Source organism: Leucoraja erinacea, chromosome 2 (assembly GCF_028641065.1).
Source record: "Leucoraja erinacea ecotype New England chromosome 2, Leri_hhj_1, whole genome shotgun sequence".
NCBI classification, from domain to species: Eukaryota; Metazoa; Chordata; class Chondrichthyes; order Rajiformes; family Rajidae; genus Leucoraja; species Leucoraja erinaceus.
Window position 1 is genome coordinate 3,422,059 of NC_073378.1, and position 21,500 is coordinate 3,443,558.

Here is a 21,500-nt window from a genome sequence, read left to right on the forward strand (position 1 = left end):
TGGCTTCCCTTGAAATAACAAGCAAAGGCAGAACTTAACACCATGTGCTCGTGGATTGATTAAGACAGTTTCATGTCAGTTTAGGCTGAAACATGCCATTCATGAATAATTGCATCAAGAGGTGTGCATCTGATACTGGGAAATGTCAGGCATGCTGACTAAACGGTGACCACAAAATTGTCATCAAATTTATACAGAAATGATTGCAAATTTACTCAATGCTGGATGAAAATTATTTCAGATTACATGGCATTTAAAATGAATGTGTAGAATGTGTACAATGCATTTCAATGAATCAAACTACCACAACCAGAGAGCAGCACTGAACTACTATCAACCTCTTTGGTGACGCTCAGACTACCCTTGGTCAGACTTTACTAGCTTTACCTTGTACTAAACATTATTCCCTTAACATGTGTAAATGCACAGTGAATGGCTTGATTGCAATCATGTATTGTCTTTCTACTGACTGGATAGCATGCAACAATATGATTTTCACTGTGTCTTCGTTAAACAAACAAAACCATTTTCTTTTAGAAAATAGGTGCAGGAGTAGGCCATTTGGCCCTTCGAGCCTGCACCGCCATTCATTATGATCATGGCTGATCATCCAACTCAGTATCCTGTACCTGCCTTCTTTCCATACCCCCTGATCCCTTTAGCCACAAGGGCCACATCTAACTCCCTCTTAAATATAGTCAATGAACTGGCCTCAACTACCTTCTGTGGCAGAGAGTTCCACAGATTCACCACTCTCTGTGATTCCAGAGATTCACCACTCTCTGTGATTCCAGAGATTCACCACTCTCTGTGGAAATATTGAATGGGGAGCTAAGGTCTATAGTTCAGGGCAATGCCAACATTGAAAAGACCAGGAATGCAGATGTGGATGACTCGGAGTCTAAATCTCATGTTGATTATGGGAGGTAGTGATACTTGAGAAATCTTAGATGATTGATGTGATCCTAATCTCAGGAAAGAAGTTCACAGCAGCAAAATTTAAAAAAAAAAGAGTTGGAGAGAAATTATATTGTTATGTGTGAAAAAAAAAATTCTGCTCTCGGTCCGAAAAGCATCTTGATTTGCATGGTGAGCTCAGATTTGGGTTAAGTGCACCTACCCTAGGAGCATCATCGAGCTTGAGAGGAGGCGGATCAGCCAGTCTGCGAATCCGGTTTCTGATTTCACCGTTGCAGAATGCTTCATCTGAAGAGCTACAGCCAGACAGCTCTTCTGGAAAATGAAAATGAAGAAAGAATAAAGTTGATCACAAAACAAATGCAAATCATCAAGAGAAAAACATATGTTCTCGATCTCCATCGCAATATTTCTGCATCAAGTTTTAAAAGGTGCAAATTAACAGCCATCAACACTAAAGTCTTTTAAATTCATTCACTTCACTTCGACAAAAAAAAATCTTATGTCCCACTCATGACTCGGATAAATCAGCATTTTAACTCAGCGGGACAGGCAGCGTCTCTGGAATGGGTGACGTTTTGGGACGAGACCCTTCTGCAGCCTCATGCTGGGTGACTTCCATACAGTCCACAAGGATGATCCTGAGCTCCCACTTTAATCCTCCTTCCCACACTTACTGTGATCTCTCCTACATTGCTCCACCAATCCCCAGCATGAGTTTGAGGGGCAGCACCTCATATTCCTCTTAGTAGGTTGCAATACTTATGGCTCAAGTTGAAGTTAGCAACAGTGGGTAATATCACTACTCGTTTTCTGTTTCTGCTGTTATTCTGTTTTAATGTGTCTTTTGTTTCCTCTTCCCTGTCTAATTGCTGGTTTGTAAAGTGATTCTTAGTTTAACAACTATGGTTTGGACCCTTTCGTAGTCATTCCCTCTGTCTCTCTCCATTCCTCTCTCCCTTTCTCTGCAGTTTAAAAGTACCTTCTTTCCTTGATTTGAAATTGAATTTTATTTCTCTCCGCAATGATGCGACTTGATCTACAGTTTTTATTTTGGATTTGCAGTTTTATTTGCTCCGGCATTACATAGGTCAAAACATAGTGGCTTCAACCCTCACTTCATTGATATTTCAGAAATTACCCGAGACATACACTTGCTCCATTATTTTCATTCCAGTGTGTACTACTTGCAAAAAACACTGACATATTTGCCAGGGCGGACAAGGGCAGCAGGTACATAGAAATGTCACAGCCTGCAGGTTTTCCTACAAACTATTCACCATCCTGAAGTGGAAATATAATCCTATTCCTTCACAGAATCTGAATCGTACAAACTCCCCAACTAATAGAACTCTGGGCGTATCCAGAAGGACTAGAGTAGTTCAAGGAGGCAACCAAGGACAAAGGCACATATTCACGCTGCTTCAGGTCACTAAGATGTCTACTTTATCTAAATTTGAGAGAAATACAAGACATCAATTATCATTGACAAAGACCTTTGTGGATGCAGGAATGGGCTGCATACTAAATTAATGTTTACATATACGATGTTTAAAATCAGAAACAATGTCATACCATTCATCCTGGCCTCTTTTAGTTTCTTTTCTGCCATATCTAACTTGCTGACAACAGGCAGCTGAAGTGGAAGCTCCTCATTGTACACACTGCTGGCCGTGGCATCATTGCTATAAAGAATAAACATATTGGGCACTGGAGAACTCTTGTTGTTTTTCAGACTCAAATCAGTTGCTCCAGAGGTGAAGGACAGATCCAAGCATTCTTTCTGCAGCTCTTCGAGATGTCTACTGGAAATTTGGCATTGCAAATCTTTGATGGATTGATGACTGGAGGTCTGGTTCCTCAGGTGTGGTGGCATACCTGTTCTTAAATTTGGTATTCCAGACTTCTTGCTTTCATTCATATCTTTGTCAGTGCAAGATTTAAGAAGTTCTGCGTTAAAGTGCTCTCCAGTGGTCTTTTTTGAAGCATCAAGCCTCACATTACTATTGAGAAGTTTCTCTGGCTCTTTTGGTGCATCGTGGTTGAGTTTAGAGCAATTAGTGCTGTAGTTAAGTGCTTGAGCTGGTTGAAGTGCATGGGCAGAAATGAAGGGCCTTAGCAAAGGGGAGGTCTCCTTCAACGGGTATTGTGGTGAGATGAGAGGTGGGGGAGCTCCTATGTGTAGTGGCTGGTGCTGATTTTCATCTGCCAGGAAAACTCTGTGGAGAAAGATATATATATTTGGTGAAACAAATGGCAATACGATTGCATATTGCTCAACGAAAGCTCAGCCTTCATCAGATTATTTGAAATCAAAAATCCATGTAACTTTTATTGATTAGCTTGGCTCTTTCTTGGCCCAGTAATTATATTCAGAATGAAGTTTTGAACCACTTCAAGGGTTGCTTTAAATCTGCTAGATAAATAACTTTAAGTAATCAATTGCTCCCGAACCATGCGGAAAATTAAAATGAGGAGAATCACAATTGTGTTGCTGTATTCACAATAGCTAATCTTAAATGCTGGCATTTTCTTGGAAGTTAAACAAGATGAGGCAGCTTAACGTGGAAGAATGGATACAAGATCGGAAATCAAAGTTGTGCTCTGTAGATATACAATCGATTTTTTTCTACTACTGCAGTTTAAAAGATTGGCCACCTAAGTCAGAATGACAAATAAATGGGGAAAAAAAACATTGATTCTAAAAATAATAACCTAACATATAAAGAAAAAGAACAAAAAAGACCCAAAATTGTCAGTAAATGCATGAAATATAATTTTATCAACGTCTGATTCTTGAAAACAACCAATTGATTTATTTCATAGTCAAACACCATCATTTCACGATAACTAAAAAGTAACCTGAGGGTATTCTTCTTATTGAACTAAAAGCAATGACTGAATTACTGTTTGGGGTGACGTAAGAATAACATTTTGAAATCAGTCTATTTTACATAGAGAATCATTTAGTGTTTGAATCTGTGATCAGTGTTATAAAGGTCATCTGTACTTCATTAGAGATAAATAATTCTGTAATGTATGAACCAAGAAAATAAGATCAATTCATCAGATAAGAATTAGGATTAAGGTGCACTGGTGAAAATAGACAAGACTAAAGGGCCTGTCCCACCTGGGCGTCATTACATGGTGAGTGGTGACGTAGGCAGTGACGTGTGGTCCCGCGCGGCGCCCCAGGACTTCGGGACGTACAAAATCTTCGCCCGCCATCTGCGTGACGCGCAAATGACGCCCAAGTGGGACAGGCCCTTAACTTTATAGACACAAAATGCTGAAGTAACTCAGTGGGACAGGCAGCATCTCTGGAGAGAAACGTCACCCATTCCTTCTATCCAGAGATGCTGCCTGTCCCACTGAGTTACTCCAGCATTTTATGTCTATTTTTGGTTTAAACCCTCAGCATAGGAGCACCGCAAGGCTGCATACTCTCTCCTCTCCTCTACTCTCTCTACACCAACGACTGCACCTCCACTGACTCCTCTGTCAAGCTTCTCAAGTTTGCGGACAACACAACCCTGATTGGACTGATCCAGGATGGGGAGGAATCTTCCTACAGACAGGAAGTGACACAGCTGGCGTCCTGGTGCCATAGCAACATCCTAGAGCTCAATGCTGTTAAGACAGTGGAATTGATTGTAGACTTTAGGAGAGCTCCCCCTCCCCTCACCCCACTGACCATCAACAACACCACAGTCACATCTGTGGAGTCATTTAAGTTCCTGGGAACCATCATCTCCAAGGACCTTAAGTGGGGGGCTACCATCGACTCCACAGTCAAAAAGGCACATCATAGGATGTACTTCCTGCGGCAGCTGAGGAAGCACAATCTGCCACAGGCAATGATGGTCCAATTCTACACGGCCATCGTAGAGTCTGTTCTCACCTTCTCCATCTTGGTCTGGTTTGGCTCAGCCACCAAGCACGACACCTGGAGGCTGCAGCGAATCGTCCGATCAGCAGAGATGGTTTTTAGCTGCAACCTTCCCTCCATTGATGAACTGTACACTGCAAGGGCCAGGAAGCGAGCGGGCAAGATCATCTCTGACCCCTCTCACCCTGGCCACAAACTCTTTGAATCACTTCCCTCTGGAAGGCGACTCCGGATTGTCAAAGCTGCCACAGCCAGACATAAAAACAGTTTTTATCCACGAGTAGTTGCTCAACAGCCAAAAATTTGTAGCTTCCTTGTGATCTGGTATTTTGTTGGTTCACATGCTTGATCAATGGTGTTTAATCATTAATGTTTTGTTATTATTAATGTTTAGTGTTTTCTGAGTCATTCGTAACTGTCACTGTATGTCATGTTGTTACTTGTGGGCGGAGCACCAAGGCAAATTCCTTGTATTTGAATACTTGGCCAATAAACTTACTTACTTACTTACTTAAACCAACATCTGCAGTTCCTTCCTACACAAGACTAACTTTATCTTATAAAACTCTTTATATAAATAGCAAGTTAATACTTAAAATTGGTAAATTCAGTTTATACTGTTGAGTTGTAAGTTACCCAATGATGTATTTCCAGTGGCGCTGGTGCTAGCTGCCTCCACCTTCAGTGTCTTGTTTTTTTTTGTTATGTTGAAAAGGGTTTTCTGTGTTTTATTAAATGTCTTTATGTGGGGGAAGAGGGTATGGTAAGGGGGATACAGTCCTTCAGTCTCTTCCTGGAGGATGCGACTATTATTTGAGTCGCGTCCTCGCCCCCCCCTCCTCGCCCCCCCCCCCCCCCCCCCCCCGTGGCCTACCTACTGGATTGGCACGGCCTTTCCTGCCAGGACCGACCAGAGCTCCAGCAGCAACAGCGCAGCGTTGGAACATCGCGGGGCAGGCGATACTTTACCGGGGATCATCGTTTGGAGCCCCGGAGTGCTGGGCCTACTGCACCGACATCGCGGAGCTGTGGTTCACAGAGCTCCCAACGCGGGCGACGCTGACCAACATCGCGGAGTCCTGCGACTCTGCCCGGCTCGGCCTGTGGACTCGGGAGCCGCAGACTCCGGTAGGAGGTGGCTGATCTGGAGGTCCGGGCCGCTGAGGATGTTCTCCGTCGGGGTTCGGCGTCGGTGTTCCATCAGCCCGGCGTGAGGGCCTGAGCATCGGGCCGCCCGTGGCGGCGACTGTGGGTGCTCGGGAGGGCAGCGGGGAGCCTGGCTGGACTTTGGTACTGTAAAGGAGTGGAGTCTGACACACTGTAACCTTTCTGAGTCTTTAATTAAGGCACATGTTACACACGTCCCAGTACTGACTGCATCTAGTCTTCAGGCGTACTGGAACAAACAGGGAGGAACAAGGGGAGGATATCACAGTTATACTGATATGGCTGGGCGTGGTTAGTGGTATTGAGGGAGCTACATTATAGGTTGCATGCATAAACCATCTACAGGCACCTTCCTCAATTTTGGTGCCACTGTGTTGTGTTGTGGTTATGTTGTGTCGTGGACTTCTGTGTTTGTGCTTTTTTCCCCCCAATTTTAATGTTTTATTTATTTATTATTTATTTATATGTTACTTGACTGTAAGGAAAATTCATTTTGTTGTCTCTAATATGAGATAATGACAATAAACTGAATACAATACAATACGAAGCATTGTTGTTCCTCCATTTGCAGGTGAGCTCATTCTGGCAATTGAGGAGGCCAAGGTGAGAAAGATCGGTATGGGAGGAGTTAAAATGGTTAGCAACCTGGACATTCAGCACAAGGTAGCAGTGAAATGGTCGCCTAATCTACACCTGGTCTTGCCAATGTACAGGAGGCCACACCGGGTGCACCAAATGCAATAGGTGAGGTTTAAGATGCTTGGAACCTTTGTCTCACCTGGAAGAGCTTCTGGGGTCACCAGGATGGAGGTGAGGGAGAAGGTGTAGGGACTTGTCTAAACATTGATGATCTTTGATGAAGTACGGTGAAGTTTTGTAACTTTGTTGGTGCCAGTAATGTGGTGACACTTGTGTACTGCCGAGGTCTGCTGTGTGATTTTACCGGGTTGCATGGTAAACAGAGCATTTCACTGCACCTAGGCACATGTGACAATAAAGTATCATTCACTCATTAACTCATTGACACACATCAACGTTGTACCTGTTGTCGTCTCATCCACCCTGGGAAAAAGACTGTGACCATTTGTCTTATCCAGGTTTCATGCTGCCAAGCCTCTGACTGACTGCTTCCTGATTGTCCAGAATTTGTGTAGGGAGGAAATGCAGATGCTAGTTTAAACTGAAGATAGACACAAAATGCTGGAATAACTCAGTGGGACAGGCTGCATCTCTGCCTAAAAGGAATGGGTGACGTTTCGGGTCGAGCCCTCTTCAGACCTGAAACATCACCCATTCCTATCCAGAGATGATGCCTGTCCCGTTGAGTTACTCCAGAATTTTGTGTCTATGTCCAGAATTTGTCTTAAGTTCACACATATAATGCTTTTGAATGGTGATTCAAACCACGGAATAGTTTTAGTGCAGCTCTAAACTAAGTGATCCATTTCAAACAGTAACATACCAATGTTGGCGTGGCATCACTGTGTCCAATGTTGCTATGTCGTTCGTACATTCATTATAGCAAGTGCTATTGGCTTCAGTGACACCTTGACAGCAACGTTTGATCAAGTGCTGTCCTGCTTGAGAGGTGTGAGTGAGGTTGGTGGTGGTTGTGATGGAGGCAGTCATAGTGGGGGAAAGAGACTAAGGAAGAGAGTTTTGGGCTAGAGCATATCTGTTATCCATGTGTAAGCTTTGAGTTTGTGAAGGTTTTATTAAGTGTATAAGAGTCCAAACATGCAAGTCCAGGCAGCAGAGCCAAGTCTCTAATCGTCTTGGACTTCTTCGGCATTGGACAAAGACCTTGCTTGCTCTTTGAAGACATTGTGGAAGCTGGGTTGTGATGGACAGCCCATGTTAAAATAAATCACCTACAGGCGGGTGTGACCAAGATGTTGGCGCTACCTTAGCAGCTGCGGCTCGCCTGTAGTCCGTCTGTTTTTTTTATTTTTTGTGTTGTTCTTTTGTCCTGTTTTAGTTAATTTTTGGTTTATTGTGTATGTGTGTGGGTGGGGGGGAGAAACATGTTTTTGGTCTCTAATTACGGGGGGATGCGACTTCTCTTGTCGTATCCCCCGTCTCCGCCTGCGCCGAGGCCTATAGCAGAGCTGGCGGCCTCGGAGCGGGCAGGGGCAGCAGCAGCGCGACCCGACCTCGGAGCGGGCAGCGGCGACCCGACCACGGAGCGGGCAGAGGCAGCGGCGACCTGACCTCGGAGCGGGCAGCGGCTGCGGCAGTGGCGACCCGACCTCGGAGGATCGGCCGCGGGCCCGGTGGACAACATCGTTGGGAACTCGCAGGTTGGTGACCTGTTCTCTGGAGCTCCCGCTACAACAGCTGCGTCCTCTGGACTGGAGGGCGGCTTCGACCACCCCGGGCCGCGGAGTTGAACCGGCCCGTTCGCGGAGCTTGGATTCAGCCGCTGGACTGACATTACTTACCATCGCCCGGTGGGGTCACAACATCCGAACCCTGGATCGCCTCGGCGCAGAGGGAGAATAAGAAGGGAAGAGACAAAGACTTAAGACTTTTGCCTTCCATCACAGTGAGGAGGTGCCTGGTGAACTCACTGTGGTGGATGTTAATTTGTGTTTATTGTGTGTTTTTTGTCATTTTTTACTATATGTAGGACTGCAAGGCAACAACATTTCGCTCAGACCGCAAGGTCTGAATGACAATAAAGGCTACTTTGACTTTGACTTTGAAAGGAAGTAATTCTCAACACCCAGTTACTCACCTACTCCTGTCCTGTTCTTGTTCTGAAAACAGGTCCCCTTGTTCTCTACGATGGTGATGCTGATGAAAGTCCACACCATGTCCAGTGTGTTCATCCATCCTCTGCTGCTGATGGTTGTGATGCCGCATATACTTCTCCTCCGAGGCTGAAGAGCATGAGGCAGCATTTGAGGGAACATTAAATAGGGAACAGTGACCAGGTAATGTTATAGGTTCCAGGGGCACTGTTCGAACTTTTCCTTTCCCCGGAGATGGCTCTGCAATGAAACGATCACCACATTACAACTCGAGGTGACTGATGAATACATTATGGAAACAGGCCTTTCAGCTCAACTCCTCCATGCCAACCAAAAGGCCCCAGATAAAGAAGTTCCATTTGCCCATGTATGCTCCATATCCTTCTAAACCTTTCCTAACCATGTGCCTGTCCAATTGTCTCTTAAATGTTGATACAAAGAGCTGGAGTAACTCAGTGGGTCAAGCAGCATCTCTAGAGAACATGAAGAGGTGATGTTTTGGATCGGGACCCCTTTTCACGTGTTCTTTTTTAAACTACCATCTACATTTCCTTTCATCTCCTCATTTCATTTAAATGCTATTCTACCTGCCTTAACTACTTACTCTGCCAGCTAGTTTCAAACGCCCACATAGCATTGTGTGAAAACGTAACCCCTCGTTAAATCTTTCCCCTTTCAGCTTAAACCAAATCCCTCGTTCATGATTATAGACCAGTTGACCTGACATCGGTGGTGGGGAAGATGCTGGAGTCAATTATAAAAGATGAAATAGTGGCACATTTGGATAGCAGTAACAGGATCGGTCCAAGTCAGCATGGATTTACGATGGGGAAATCATGCTTAACTAATCTTCTGGAATTATTTGAGGATGTGACAAATAAAATGGACATGGGCGAGCCAGTGGATGTAGTGTACCTGGACTTGCAGAAAGCCTTTGATAAGGCCCCATGCAGAAGATTGGTGGGCAAAACTAGAGCACATGGTATTGGGGATAGGGTATTCACATGGATAGAGAAGTGGTTGGCAGACAGGAAACAAAGAGTAGGGATTAACGGGTCCCTTTCAGAATGGCAGGCAGTGACTAGTGAGGTACCGCAAGGCTCGGTGCTGGGACCCCAGCTATTTAAAATATACATTAGATTTAGATGAAGGAATTAAAAGTAACATTTGCAAATTTGCAGATGACACAAAGCTGGGTGGAAGTGGGAACTGTGAAGAGGATGCTATGAAAATGCAGGATGATTTGGGCAGGTTGGATAAGTGGGCAGATGCATGGCAGATGTAGTATAATATGGATAAATGTGAGGTTATCCACTTTGGTGGCAAGAACGGGAAGGCAGATTATTATCTGAACTGTGTCAGGTTAGAAAAAGGGGAAGTACAACGAGACCTGGGTGTCCTTGTACATCAGTCACTGAAAGTAAGCATGCAGGCACAACAGGCAGTGAAGAAAGCTAATGGCCTTCATAACGAGAGGATTTGAGTATAGGAGCAAAGAGGCCCTTCTGCAGTTGTACAGGGCCCTAGTGAGTCCACACCTGGAGTATTGTGTGCAGTTTTGGTCTCCAAATTTGAGGAAGGACATTCTTGCTGTTGAGGGAGTGCAGCGTAGGTTCACAAGGTTAATTCCTGGGATGGCGGGATTGTCATATGTTGAAAGAATGGAGCGACTGGGCTTGTATACACTGGAAATTGGGGGGGGATCTCATTGAAACATAAGATTATTAAGCGATTGGACATGCTAGAGGCAGGAGTCACGAAACATAGAGGCAGGAAACATGTTCCCGATGTTGGGGGAGTCCAGAACCAGTGGCCACAGTTTAAGAATAAGGGGTAGGCCATTTAGAACGGAGATGAGGAAATCTTTTTCACCCAGAGAGTGGTGAATCTGTGGAATTCTCTGTGTCAGAAGGCAGTGGAGGCAAATTCTCTGGGTGCTTTCAGGAGAGCGAGATAGAGCTCTTAAACATCGCGGAGTCAATGGATATGGGGAAAAGGCAGGAATGGGGTACTGATTGTGGATGATCAGCCATGATCACAGTGAATGGCGATGTTGGCTCGAAGGGCCGAATGGCCTACTCCTGCACCTATTGACTATAGTGTCAACTTCAGTACAAAATTCCCTGCCTGATGCAGGCCAGCATGCTAAAAGCCCTTTTCACTGCCGTATCCACTTGAGATGGTACGTACAGGGGACTATGTACTCACACACCTGTTCACTGTACCTAGGTCCATATGACAATATTAAACCTCAAACTAAAACTCACACTCATCTGAATTGAACGCCATTCCTCGGCCCACTTGTCCAGCTGGTCAATTTCCCACCGCAACTCTGATAATCATTTTTACTATCTATGATACCATCTACTGAGATGTCATCTGCAAACTTACTAAACAGAAGGGCAGCACAGTGGTGCAGCGGAAGAGCTGTTGCCTGACGGCTGGATTTGAGCCTGACCTTGGGTGCTGTCTGTATGGAGTTTGCACGGGCAGTTTTCATCCGGTTTTCCACCATGTTCTAAACACGTGCGGGTTTATAGGTTGATTGGCTTCTGTAAAATTGTCCCTGATGTGTCGAATAGAACTAGTGTATGGGTGATCATTGGCAAGGACAGACGATGCTCTGAAGGGCCTGTTTCCTTGCTATATCTCTAAACTAAATGACTTTCACATTTAAATTGTTGATATAGATGCTGAACAGCAAGGGGCCCAGCACTGATCACTGAGATACACCACTAGTCACAAACCTCCCGTTTGAAAAACATCCTTTCCCCAACCACCCTCTGCTTCCTACCATGAAGCCACTATTGTATCCAGTAAGTTAAAGGGCCTGTCCCACTTTGGCGACTTTTTAGGCGAGTGCAGGAGACTCTGCGCTCGTCTCATGATCACCACATGGTCGCCACATGTTCGCTGGTGGTCTCTGGTGAGCCTCCTTCATGGTCGCGAGGAGTTCCCACAGTTTGGGAACCAGTCGCGGTCTCAGTATGGTCGCCGCTAATTTTTCAACATGTTGAAAGTTTTCTGCGACCAAAAATTAGTTGCCGTGGAGAAAATCAATAATCCTGTAGTCGTAGGTACAGTTGTAGTGGGGTCACCATGTAGTATTGGGTAGTCGATGTACTCGTTGGTAGATTTAGCTAATCGTCTTTGCTGACCGGGCATTTTCATTGGCGCATTGGGGGAAAAAAAACATAAGCACGAGTTTTCAGAACCAAGGAAAACCGACCGGTAATGTTAAATGCCCATCAAACTTCACAGCTGTGTATCTCTGGCTTATTAAAAGTTGTCTGGCTTCTTAATAGTGTCTCCACTCCTCCCCCCCCCACCTTTCTCCCCCAACCCTCTTTTAAAGGACTTACCATACACTGTGCTAGCCGTCTTAACCTTCCTGTCCATCGCGGTGTGTGTCTGTATCACATTGGCTTTGCACCGTGTGAATTTCAGACAGCGCTCCCCCCGCTTGCCCTGGCCCCCGCCTATGCGATGTGTGTGTGTGTATGTGTGTGTGTGTGTGTGTGTGTGTGCACGCGCGCGCGTGTGTGTGTGCGCTTGCGGGTATGTTCCACTCTGACAGTCGCCCTTCCAGTTCGCGGTTTTTCAGGCGTGCCACGAACTTGACAGCCGCCGGCAGTCCGCTGAAAAATCACCCAAATGGGACAGGCCCTTTACTCTCCCCGGAGACTACGTCTATGGCCCTGCCCTCTTCAACGTTCTTGATTGCTTCTTCAAAAAACTCAATCAAATAGATGAGGCACCATCTCCCACACAGACAACCCTGCTGACTATCCCTAACCAACGCCTGCATTCGTACCTTGTCCATCAGACCATCTCCTGTAACTCCCATTCTGCATCTGTTATTGTCGCAACCCTTCCTTATTTGTCTATAGTTTTATCTTTTAATTCTGAGATCATATTTACTTTAATATCTTTTTATTGTTCCTTATTTCAATTTTTCCCTGAATATTTGAAAGATAACCCACACTTGGATTTGTAACATCTGGTTAATATTCCTCTCCTGTACTTCAAACACGGGTGAGATGGAATTGAAATTGATGTTGTTTCTGTAATGGACAACAAATCTATCCCAGATTTGTGCCTGAATAAATATGAATTCAAGCCTACTCACCTCACAGCATATATTATATTGGCAAACAGATTGCATTATGCATACTCAGTGAGATGTGGAGAATCATGCTGGCGCTCGTTAACATTTAGTAGCATTTGATCTTTACTATACACTCAAATGCAATTTTGTAAATGCACCATCATATAACTTTAAACAAATGACTAGTCAAGCCGTTCCATGTTAACAGAGGTACACAAAAATGCTGGAGAAACTCAGCGGGCGCAGCAGCATCTATGGAGCGAAGGAAATAGGCAATGTTGCCTATTTCCTTCGCTCCATAGATGCTGCTGCACCCGCTGAGTTTCTCCAGCATTTGTGTGTACCTTCGATTTTCCAGCATCTGCAGTTCATTCTTAAACACCATGTTAACAGAGTACCTGTTTAAGTAAATTGATGTCAGACAATATTGAAAAATACCTCTATGTTCCATGGCAGATATGAAATCCTTCCATTCCTCCTTATGTCTTTTTGCCGCATCATTGATGAGAATTGCATTCTGTTCTGCCCCATGTTCAATCTTGAGATGTTTCTCCTGCTTCATCATTTCTTTCCTTCGTTTAGTTTCTTTCTCCCATTCTGCGTCTCGCTGTTTTTCTCTTTTCCTGGCCCTTTCTGTCAACACTTCAAGTTCCCTTTCTTGTGTAAACCCTCGTTTCCATTCCCTTTTCTCTTGTTCCTGCTCCTTTTCTCGCTCTCTCATTTCATCATCCATTAGTAACCTGTGGCGACAAAATAAATGCCTTGAATTTTTTCAGGATTATTGGAATTTCCTTGTTTTCATTTCCTCTTGAAAGCAACATCGATCATGATTGATTTGTCCCGTAACCAATATCACTACAAGTGGATGTAATGTAATCCCGTTTTTTTGCCATTGTATTACCATGTTTTCCACTTTAGGATATTTAGCGATTTTTAAAGGGTCATTGACAAAGATCATGTCATAAGTGCTACGAAAGTTAAAACTTGAGGATTAGGTTGTCGTCTTTTAGAAATGACAAAAAATGAACTTTAAGAAAGCCAGTGGGAAGAGGATCTACCAGTGGAGTAGTGACCCATTTGTGTTCTACTTGAGTTCCGCGCCCAGCACGACTTGGAGCTCTTCTACCATCACCTCCGCCTCAAATCATCCTTCCATGGGAAGGAGTCCTCGCCGCCTATTGATGATCTCTTTTCCCACCTCCAACGCACCCCCTCCTCGTGGACCCCCCCTCATGGCCTTCCGGCTTTAGACCTTTTTATCCAAAACTGCCACCGCGACATCAACCGCCTCAACTTCTCCACTCCCCTGTCTCACTCCAATCTCTCCCCCTCTTGAACGCACTGCCATCAACTCACTCCGCAACACCCCAGACTGGGTTATCAAACCCGCCGACAAGGGAGGTGCGGTGGTAGTCTAGCGCGTCGATCTCTACAAAGCTGAGGCCACGCGCCAACTCTCGGACACCTCCTCCTATTTATCCCTGGACCATGACCCCACAGACGAGCACCAGGCCACTATCTCTAGCACCATCACTGACTTCATCAACTCCCACGCCCTGCCCGACCGAGCCTCCAACCTCATCGTTCCCCAGCCCCGCACAGCCCGATTTTACCTTCTCCCCAAAATCCACAAACCTGACTGTCCCGGAAGACCCATTGTCTCTGCCTGTTCGTGCCCCACCAAACTCATTTCCAAATACCTTGACTCCATCCTATCACCCTTGGTCAAATCCCTGCCTACCTATGTTCAAGACACCTCAGACATTCTCCGTCGTCTCCGCGCATTCCACTCTCTAGGCCCTCACCCCCTCATCTTCACCATGGACGTCCAGTCACTCTACACCTCCATCCCCCACCAGGATGGTCTCAAAGCCCTCCGATTCTTCCTCGACCAGAGGAGCATCCTATACCCAGCCACTGACACTCTCCTCCGCCTAGCGGAGTTGGTCCTTACCCTCGATAACTTCACGTTTGACTCCTCCCATTTGCTCCAAACACAAGGCGTAGCTATGGGCACACGCATGGGCCCCAGCTACACCTGCCTCTTTGTCGGGTACGTTGAACAATCCTTGTTCGAGGTGTACCAGGGCCCCATCCCCGACCTCTACCTCACCTACATCGACGATGGCTTTGGTGCCACCTCCTGCACCCACCCACACACAACTGACTGACTTCATCTGCTTCACCACTAACTTCCATCCGGCACTCAAATACACCTGGACTATTTCCAACACTTCCCTACCATTTCTTTACCTCACTATCTCCAACGCAGGTGATAGACTTCTGACCGACATACACTACAAACCCACTGACTCCCATGGCTATCTGGACTACACGTCTTCCCACCCTGCTTCCTGTAAGGACTCCATCCCCTAATCCCAATTCCTCCATCTACGCCGCATCTGTACCCAGGATGAGGCGTTCCACACCAGGGCATCTGAAATGTCCTCATTCTTCAGGGTACGGGGGTTTCCCTCCCCTACTAGAGATGAGGCTCTCACCATGGTCTCTTCCATACCCCGTAACACTGCTCTCTCTCCCCATCCCCCCACTCGCAACAAGGGCAGAGTCCCCCTAGTCCTCGCCTTCCACCCCACCAGCCGTCACATACAACACATAATCCTCCGCCATTTCCGCCACCTCCAACGTGACCCCACCACTCACCACATCTTCCCATCTCCCCCCATGTCTGCATTCCGCAAAGACCGCTCCCTCCATAACTCCCTTGTCAATTCTTCCCTTCTCTCCCGCACCACCCCCTCCCCGGGCACTTTCCCTTGCAACCGCAAGAAATGCTACACTTGTCGCTTTACCTCCCCCCTCGACTCCATTCAAGGACCCAAGTAGTCGTTCCAGGTGCAACAGAGGTTCACCTGCATCTCCTCCAACCTCATCTACTGCATCCGCTGCTGTAGATGTCAGTTGATCTACATCAGTGAGACCAAGTGTAGGCTTGGCGATCGTTTCGCCGAACACCTCCGCTCGGTCCGTATTAACCCTGATCTCCCGGTGGCTCAGCACTTCAACTCCCCCTCCCATTCCGAATCCGACCTCTCTGTCCTGGGCCTCCTCCATGGCCAGAGTGAGTACCACCAGAAATTGGAGGAGCAGCACCTCACTTGGGCAGTCTGCACCCTAGCGGCATAAACATTGACTTCTCCAATTACCGGTAGCCCTTGCTGTCTCCTCCCCTTCTCAGCTCTCCCTCAGCCCTCGGGCTCCTCCTCTTCCTTTTTCCTTTCTTCCCCCCCCTCCCCCCCATCCCACCCTACATCAGTCTGAAGAAGGGTTTCGGCCTGAAACGTTGACTATTTCCTTCGCTCCATAGATGCTGCTGCACCCACTGAGTTTCTCCAGCACTTTTGTCTACCAGTATTCTACTATTCCACTCTCCACATTATTTCTCAATAATAAAATATTTAAAATAGTGGAGAACAAAAAGCTATGTTTACAGATAGTGAGCAGAGGGGAAAATTATCACTTTTATGTAAATGTCTCAGATGGACTTAAATGGACTTAGATTTTAATTTGAAAACATCTTACATAATCCATGGAGAAATAATAAATGGAACTAGCCTCAACTTAACTCAAACCTTCCATTTGGTGATTAGCTACGTTAGGAAATGGTATGTTAGCATTCATAGCAAAAGGATTTGAGTATAGGAGCAGGGAGGTTCTATTGCAGTTGTACAGGGTCTTGGTGAGACCACACCTGGAGTATTGCGTACAGTTTTGGTCTCCTAATCTGAGGAAAGACATTCTTGCCATAGAGGGAGTACAGAGAAGGTTCACCAGACTGATTCCTGGGATGGCAGGACTTTCATATGACGAAAAACTGGATAGACTCGGCTTGTACCCGCTAAAATTTAGAAGATTGAGGGGGGATCTTATAGAAACTTACAAAATTCTTAAGAGGTTGGACAGGCTAGATGCAGGAAGATTATTCCCGATGTTGGGGAAGTCCAGAACTAGGGGTCACAGTTTAAGGATACGAGGGAAGTCTTTTAGGAGCGAGATGAGAAAATCATTTTTTACACAGAGAGTGGTGAATCTCTGGAATTCTCTGCCACAGAAGGTAGTTGAGGCCAGTTCATTGGCTATATTTAAGAGGGAGTTAGATGTGACCCTTGTGGCTAAAGGGATCAGGAGGTATGGAGAGAAGGCAGGTACGGGATACTGAGTTGGATGATCAGCCATGATCATATTGAATGGCGGTGCAGGCTCGAAGGGCCGAATGGCCTACTCCTGCACCTATTGTCTATGTTTCTATGTTTCTATGAAATTCTATCTCATAGATATACAAGCATGTAACTCCCCCAAAGGGGAAATATCCATAATATTTCTGGGGAAAATAATATTTCACCAAGGAGAAGGGCATGGAGGGTGGTGAGATTAGTGTGGAGAATACTAATATGCAAGGGCAGTTTGAGATTAAGAAGGAAGAGGTGTTGGGGTTCTTTATGAATATGATCGTTAGGATGGATAAGTCCCCAGGGCCTGATGGACTGAACTGAACTGAACTTTATTTATAGAGCACTTTAAAAACAACCACTGTTGCAACAAAGTGCTGTACATGACTAATCATAAACATAAAACAAACCAATAAAAACATTAAAAGACAGTAAAAACAATAGAAACACTAAAACAAGAGCAAAGTCTCATGCAGGGGCGAAAGCCAAGGAATAGAAAAGGGTTTTAAGACTGGTTTTGAAAATGGACAGTGAAGGGGCCTGTCTAATGTGCAAAGGTAGAGTGTTCCATAATGTCGGAGTAGCAACAGAAAAGGCTCTATCCCCTCTGAGCTTCCGCTTAGACCCCGGTACCTCCAGGAGCAGCTGATCAGCTGACCTGAGGCACCGAGCAGGAGCATATGGATGAAGCAGTTCAGAGAGGTAAGGCGGGGTGAGACCATTTAAAGATTTAAAAACAAATAAAAGAACTCTAAAGTACACCGGGAGCCAGTGGAGGGAGGCCAGAATAGGCGTTATGTGCTCCCTCTTTCGTGTTCCAGTTAAAAGGCGAGCAGCAGCATTCTGAACCAACTGGAGACGTGCAAGGGAAGATTGGCTAACTCCAAAATAAAGTGCGTTACAGTAATCCAGCCGAGACGTGATGAAGGCATGGATTACTGTTTCAAAATGCTGTCGTTCAAGAATGGGCTTCACCTTTGCCAGCTGCCTTAAATGAAAGAAGCTGGACTTAACCACCGCGCATAATTGATGATCTAATTTAAAATCACTGTCCATCCTAAAACCCAAGTTTAAAACTATTGGCTTCACATACAGTGCCAAGGGACCCAAGTCAACAGGGGGAGGTTCACAGGAGCCATTGGGACCAAACACTATCAATTCTGCTTTCTTTTCATCTATTCCATGTTATTAAGAGAGGCAACAGAGGAGATTGCAAGAGCCTTGACAAAGTTTGCATCTTCTCCAGCCACAGGCAATGTCCCAGATGACTGGAGAGTAGCTCATGTGGTTCTTTTGTTTAAGAAGGGGAGTAGAGAAAATCCACAGTCCACAATCCAGGAATAGCCTTGTGAACCTCACATTAGTGGAAGGGAAGCTGTTGACGAGGATTCTTTGGGATAAGATTTACTTCAATTTGGAAGAGAATGGATTAGTTAGGGAAGTCAGCATGGCTTTGTACATGGCAGGCCATATCTTATTAACACACTCATTTTTTTGGAGTCGGTGACAAAGATGAACTAAGAGTGTAGGGTGGGGAATGTAATCTACGTGGATTATATTAAGGTATTTGATAAAAGTCCCCCATGGTAGAATATTAAAGAGCACGGAATTAACAATGACTTTGTCCAGAGCCTCCACATTCTTCCATAATTGGGCTGCATGCAATACTCCAAATGTGCCCTACTTATTTCTTATTTAGTTTTGTTTACTGTCTATGTACTGAGGTACCATGAAAAGCTTTTTTGTTGCCTGCTATCCAGTCAATGGAAAGACTATATATGATTACAATCAAGCCGCCCACAGTGTACAGATGTAGGATAAAGGGAATAACGTTTAGTGCAAGGAAAGTCCAGTAAAGGCCAATTAAAGATTGTCCAAGCGTCTCTAATGAGGTTGATGGTAGGTCAGGATCACTCTCTAGGTGGTGATAACCAAAGTCATGTAAAACTCTAACCAAAGTCCTATACAAGTGCATCATGACTTCCTTATGGGCCTGTCCCACTTAGGCGACTGCAGGAGACAATGCAGTCGTCTCATATTCGCGAGTAGTTGCCCGGGAGTCGAGGAGTTCTCGCATTCTGGGAACTAGTCGCGCAGCCTCATTATGGTCGCCGCAAATTTTATTCTGAAGATAAAGTCAAATAAATAGTCTGATGAAGGGTTTCGGCCCGAAACGTTGCCTATTTCCTTCGCTCCATAGATGCTGCTGCACCCGCTGGGTTTCTCCAGCATTTTTGTCTACCTTCGATTTTTCCAGCATCTGAAGTTCCTTCTTAAACAAAATAAATAGACTACGTGGGGGAAAAAAAACATGTAGATTGTTATGATTACAAAATGCATGAATGCTTTGTTCAGTACTGACCTTCTTGCTGCATGAAGCGACAAATGGTCTGTGGGTGTGCCTGAAAGTGATGAATGGGCTACATCTGATGGTGGTCGCATACCAGTGAGAGAGAGTTGCATGTTGGAAGCTTGGATGGATGGAATGGTACCAGGCTGCGGAATGTGGAAAAATGGTGCACGAAGAGACAGGAAATATGGGTCATCAATTCTGCAAGTGAAGCACACAAAGATTACTTAAACTATTCCCAATTGTTACAAGCATCCATTCTGAGTAACTATTCTTTTTATTAATGTGCTTGATCACTGGGCAATTCAGTGGGTATCAATTTGGAGACCAGTCTTAGAGAACTGAACTATCTTATCGCAACAAGAGAGCAGTCCCGAACTACTGTCTATCTAATCAGGAACACCTCGTACTTTCTTTGATTGGGCTTTCCTAGCTTCACCTTGCACTAAACGTTACTCCCTCGACATGTTTCTGGCCACTGAATGTCTCGATTGTAATCATGTATCGTCTTTCCGCTAGCTGGTTAGCATGCGCAAAAGCTTTTCACTGTACCTCAGTACACGTGACAATGAACTAAACTGAACTGAACTGAGTAAAACATGCAAGCTGAAGGATATTTCCAAATCTTAACCTAATTCTAAATAGCCTCAGGATGCTAATACAATAGGATGCTTCAATTAGTCTGCAGGAAGGAACTACAGACACTGGTGTAAACTGAAGATAGGCACAAAAAGCTGGAGTAACTGAGCAGGACAGGCAGCATCTGTGGAGAGAAGGAATGGGTAGCGTTTCAGGTCGAGACCCTTCTTTAGAGTGTAGAAGGGTCTTGGCCCTAAACGTCACCCATTTCTTCTCTCCTGGGATGCTTCATAGAAACATAGAAATTAGGTGCAGGAGTAGGCCATTCGGCCCTTCGAGCCTGCACCGCCATTCAATATGATCATGGCTGATCATCCAACTCAGTATCCTGTACCTGCCTTCTCTCCATACCCTCTGATCCCCCTAGCCACAAGGGCCACATCTAACTCCCTCTTAAATATAGCCAATGAACTGGCCTCAACTACCCTCTGTGGCAGAGAGTTCCAGAGATTCACCACTCTCTGTGTGAAAAAAGTTCTTCTCATCTCGGTTTTAAAGGATTTCCCCCTTATCCTTAAGCTGTGACCCCTTGTCCTGGACTTCCCCAACATCGGGAACAATCCTCCTGCATCTAGCCTGTCCAACCCCTTAAGAATTTTGTAAGTTTCTATAAGATCCCCTCTCAATCTAAATTCTAGCGAGTATAAACCAAGTCTATCCAGTCTTTCTTCATAAGACAGTCCTGACATCCCAGGAATCAGTCTGGTGAACCTTCTCTGCACTCCCTCTATGGCAATAATGTCCTTCCTCAGATTTGGAGACCAAAACTGTACTCAATACTCCAGGTGTGGTCTCACCAAGACCCCGATGCTTCAATTAAATAGTTTAAATGCTCAAGTATTAAATACGTACAAGAAAAACCTAGCTCATTTATTTGACAACTAAATTCAGTTAAGTTACAAGTACAAAATTGACAAGTTTATCTGGATATCTTTTGCTAATAAAGTCAGGCAATGAAAGTCAGGCCAAGGCGTGGCACATGTCTGGGTTTTGAGCGGACAGCTGACAGGCAGTAAACAATGTCAAATTATTTTCAAGACAAAATTTGTTTAAATTGTGCTTGCAGCATAACTTACATCATCTTCATAAAAATATGACATTTCCGCAGAAAAATGCAGGAAAGACCAATTGCATACAAATTATGAACATGAATCTTTGCCGTTTATAGTGGCTGAATGATAGGGTTTACCTGATCACCCCAATTCTGACCAGGAGTAACACTGGCAGTACATTCATTATGTTGATCGTAAGATATTCACCTGTACGGTGGATGTTGATAAGGTGGATGCGAGAGGATGGCAGGATGGTAGAAAGCCGCAGCTGTAGCTGCTGTTGGCGAATTCAATCCTATCGAAGGCAGAGAAGACAATGTCCGGATTGCATCTCGCCCGTGATACGGACGGAAGCTTGCGAGGAAATCATCTGATCTGCTGCTGGATGTTACCAGGTGTGGAAGAGGTCTCTGCAAACTGCAAATACAAAGGCT

General features: G+C 45.2%; 1 protein-coding gene across 1 annotated transcript in view; it reads right to left on the reverse strand.

Annotated features, from left to right (window-relative positions):
* The window catches only part of LOC129706559 (genetic suppressor element 1-like), a 176,736-nt gene that overhangs the window by 43,327 nt on the left and 111,909 nt on the right, over positions 1-21,500 (reverse strand). Inside the window, exons 5-10 of the mRNA XM_055650924.1 lie at positions 21,274-21,483; positions 19,388-19,576; positions 13,274-13,575; positions 8,712-8,967; positions 2,494-3,137; positions 1,121-1,233 (exon numbers count right to left, since the gene is read on the reverse strand). Of these exons, the coding sequence (XP_055506899.1) occupies positions 1,121-1,233; positions 2,494-3,137; positions 8,712-8,967; positions 13,274-13,575; positions 19,388-19,576; positions 21,274-21,483 (1,714 nt within the window). The remainder of the gene's footprint in view (positions 1-1,120; positions 1,234-2,493; positions 3,138-8,711; positions 8,968-13,273; positions 13,576-19,387; positions 19,577-21,273; positions 21,484-21,500) is intronic.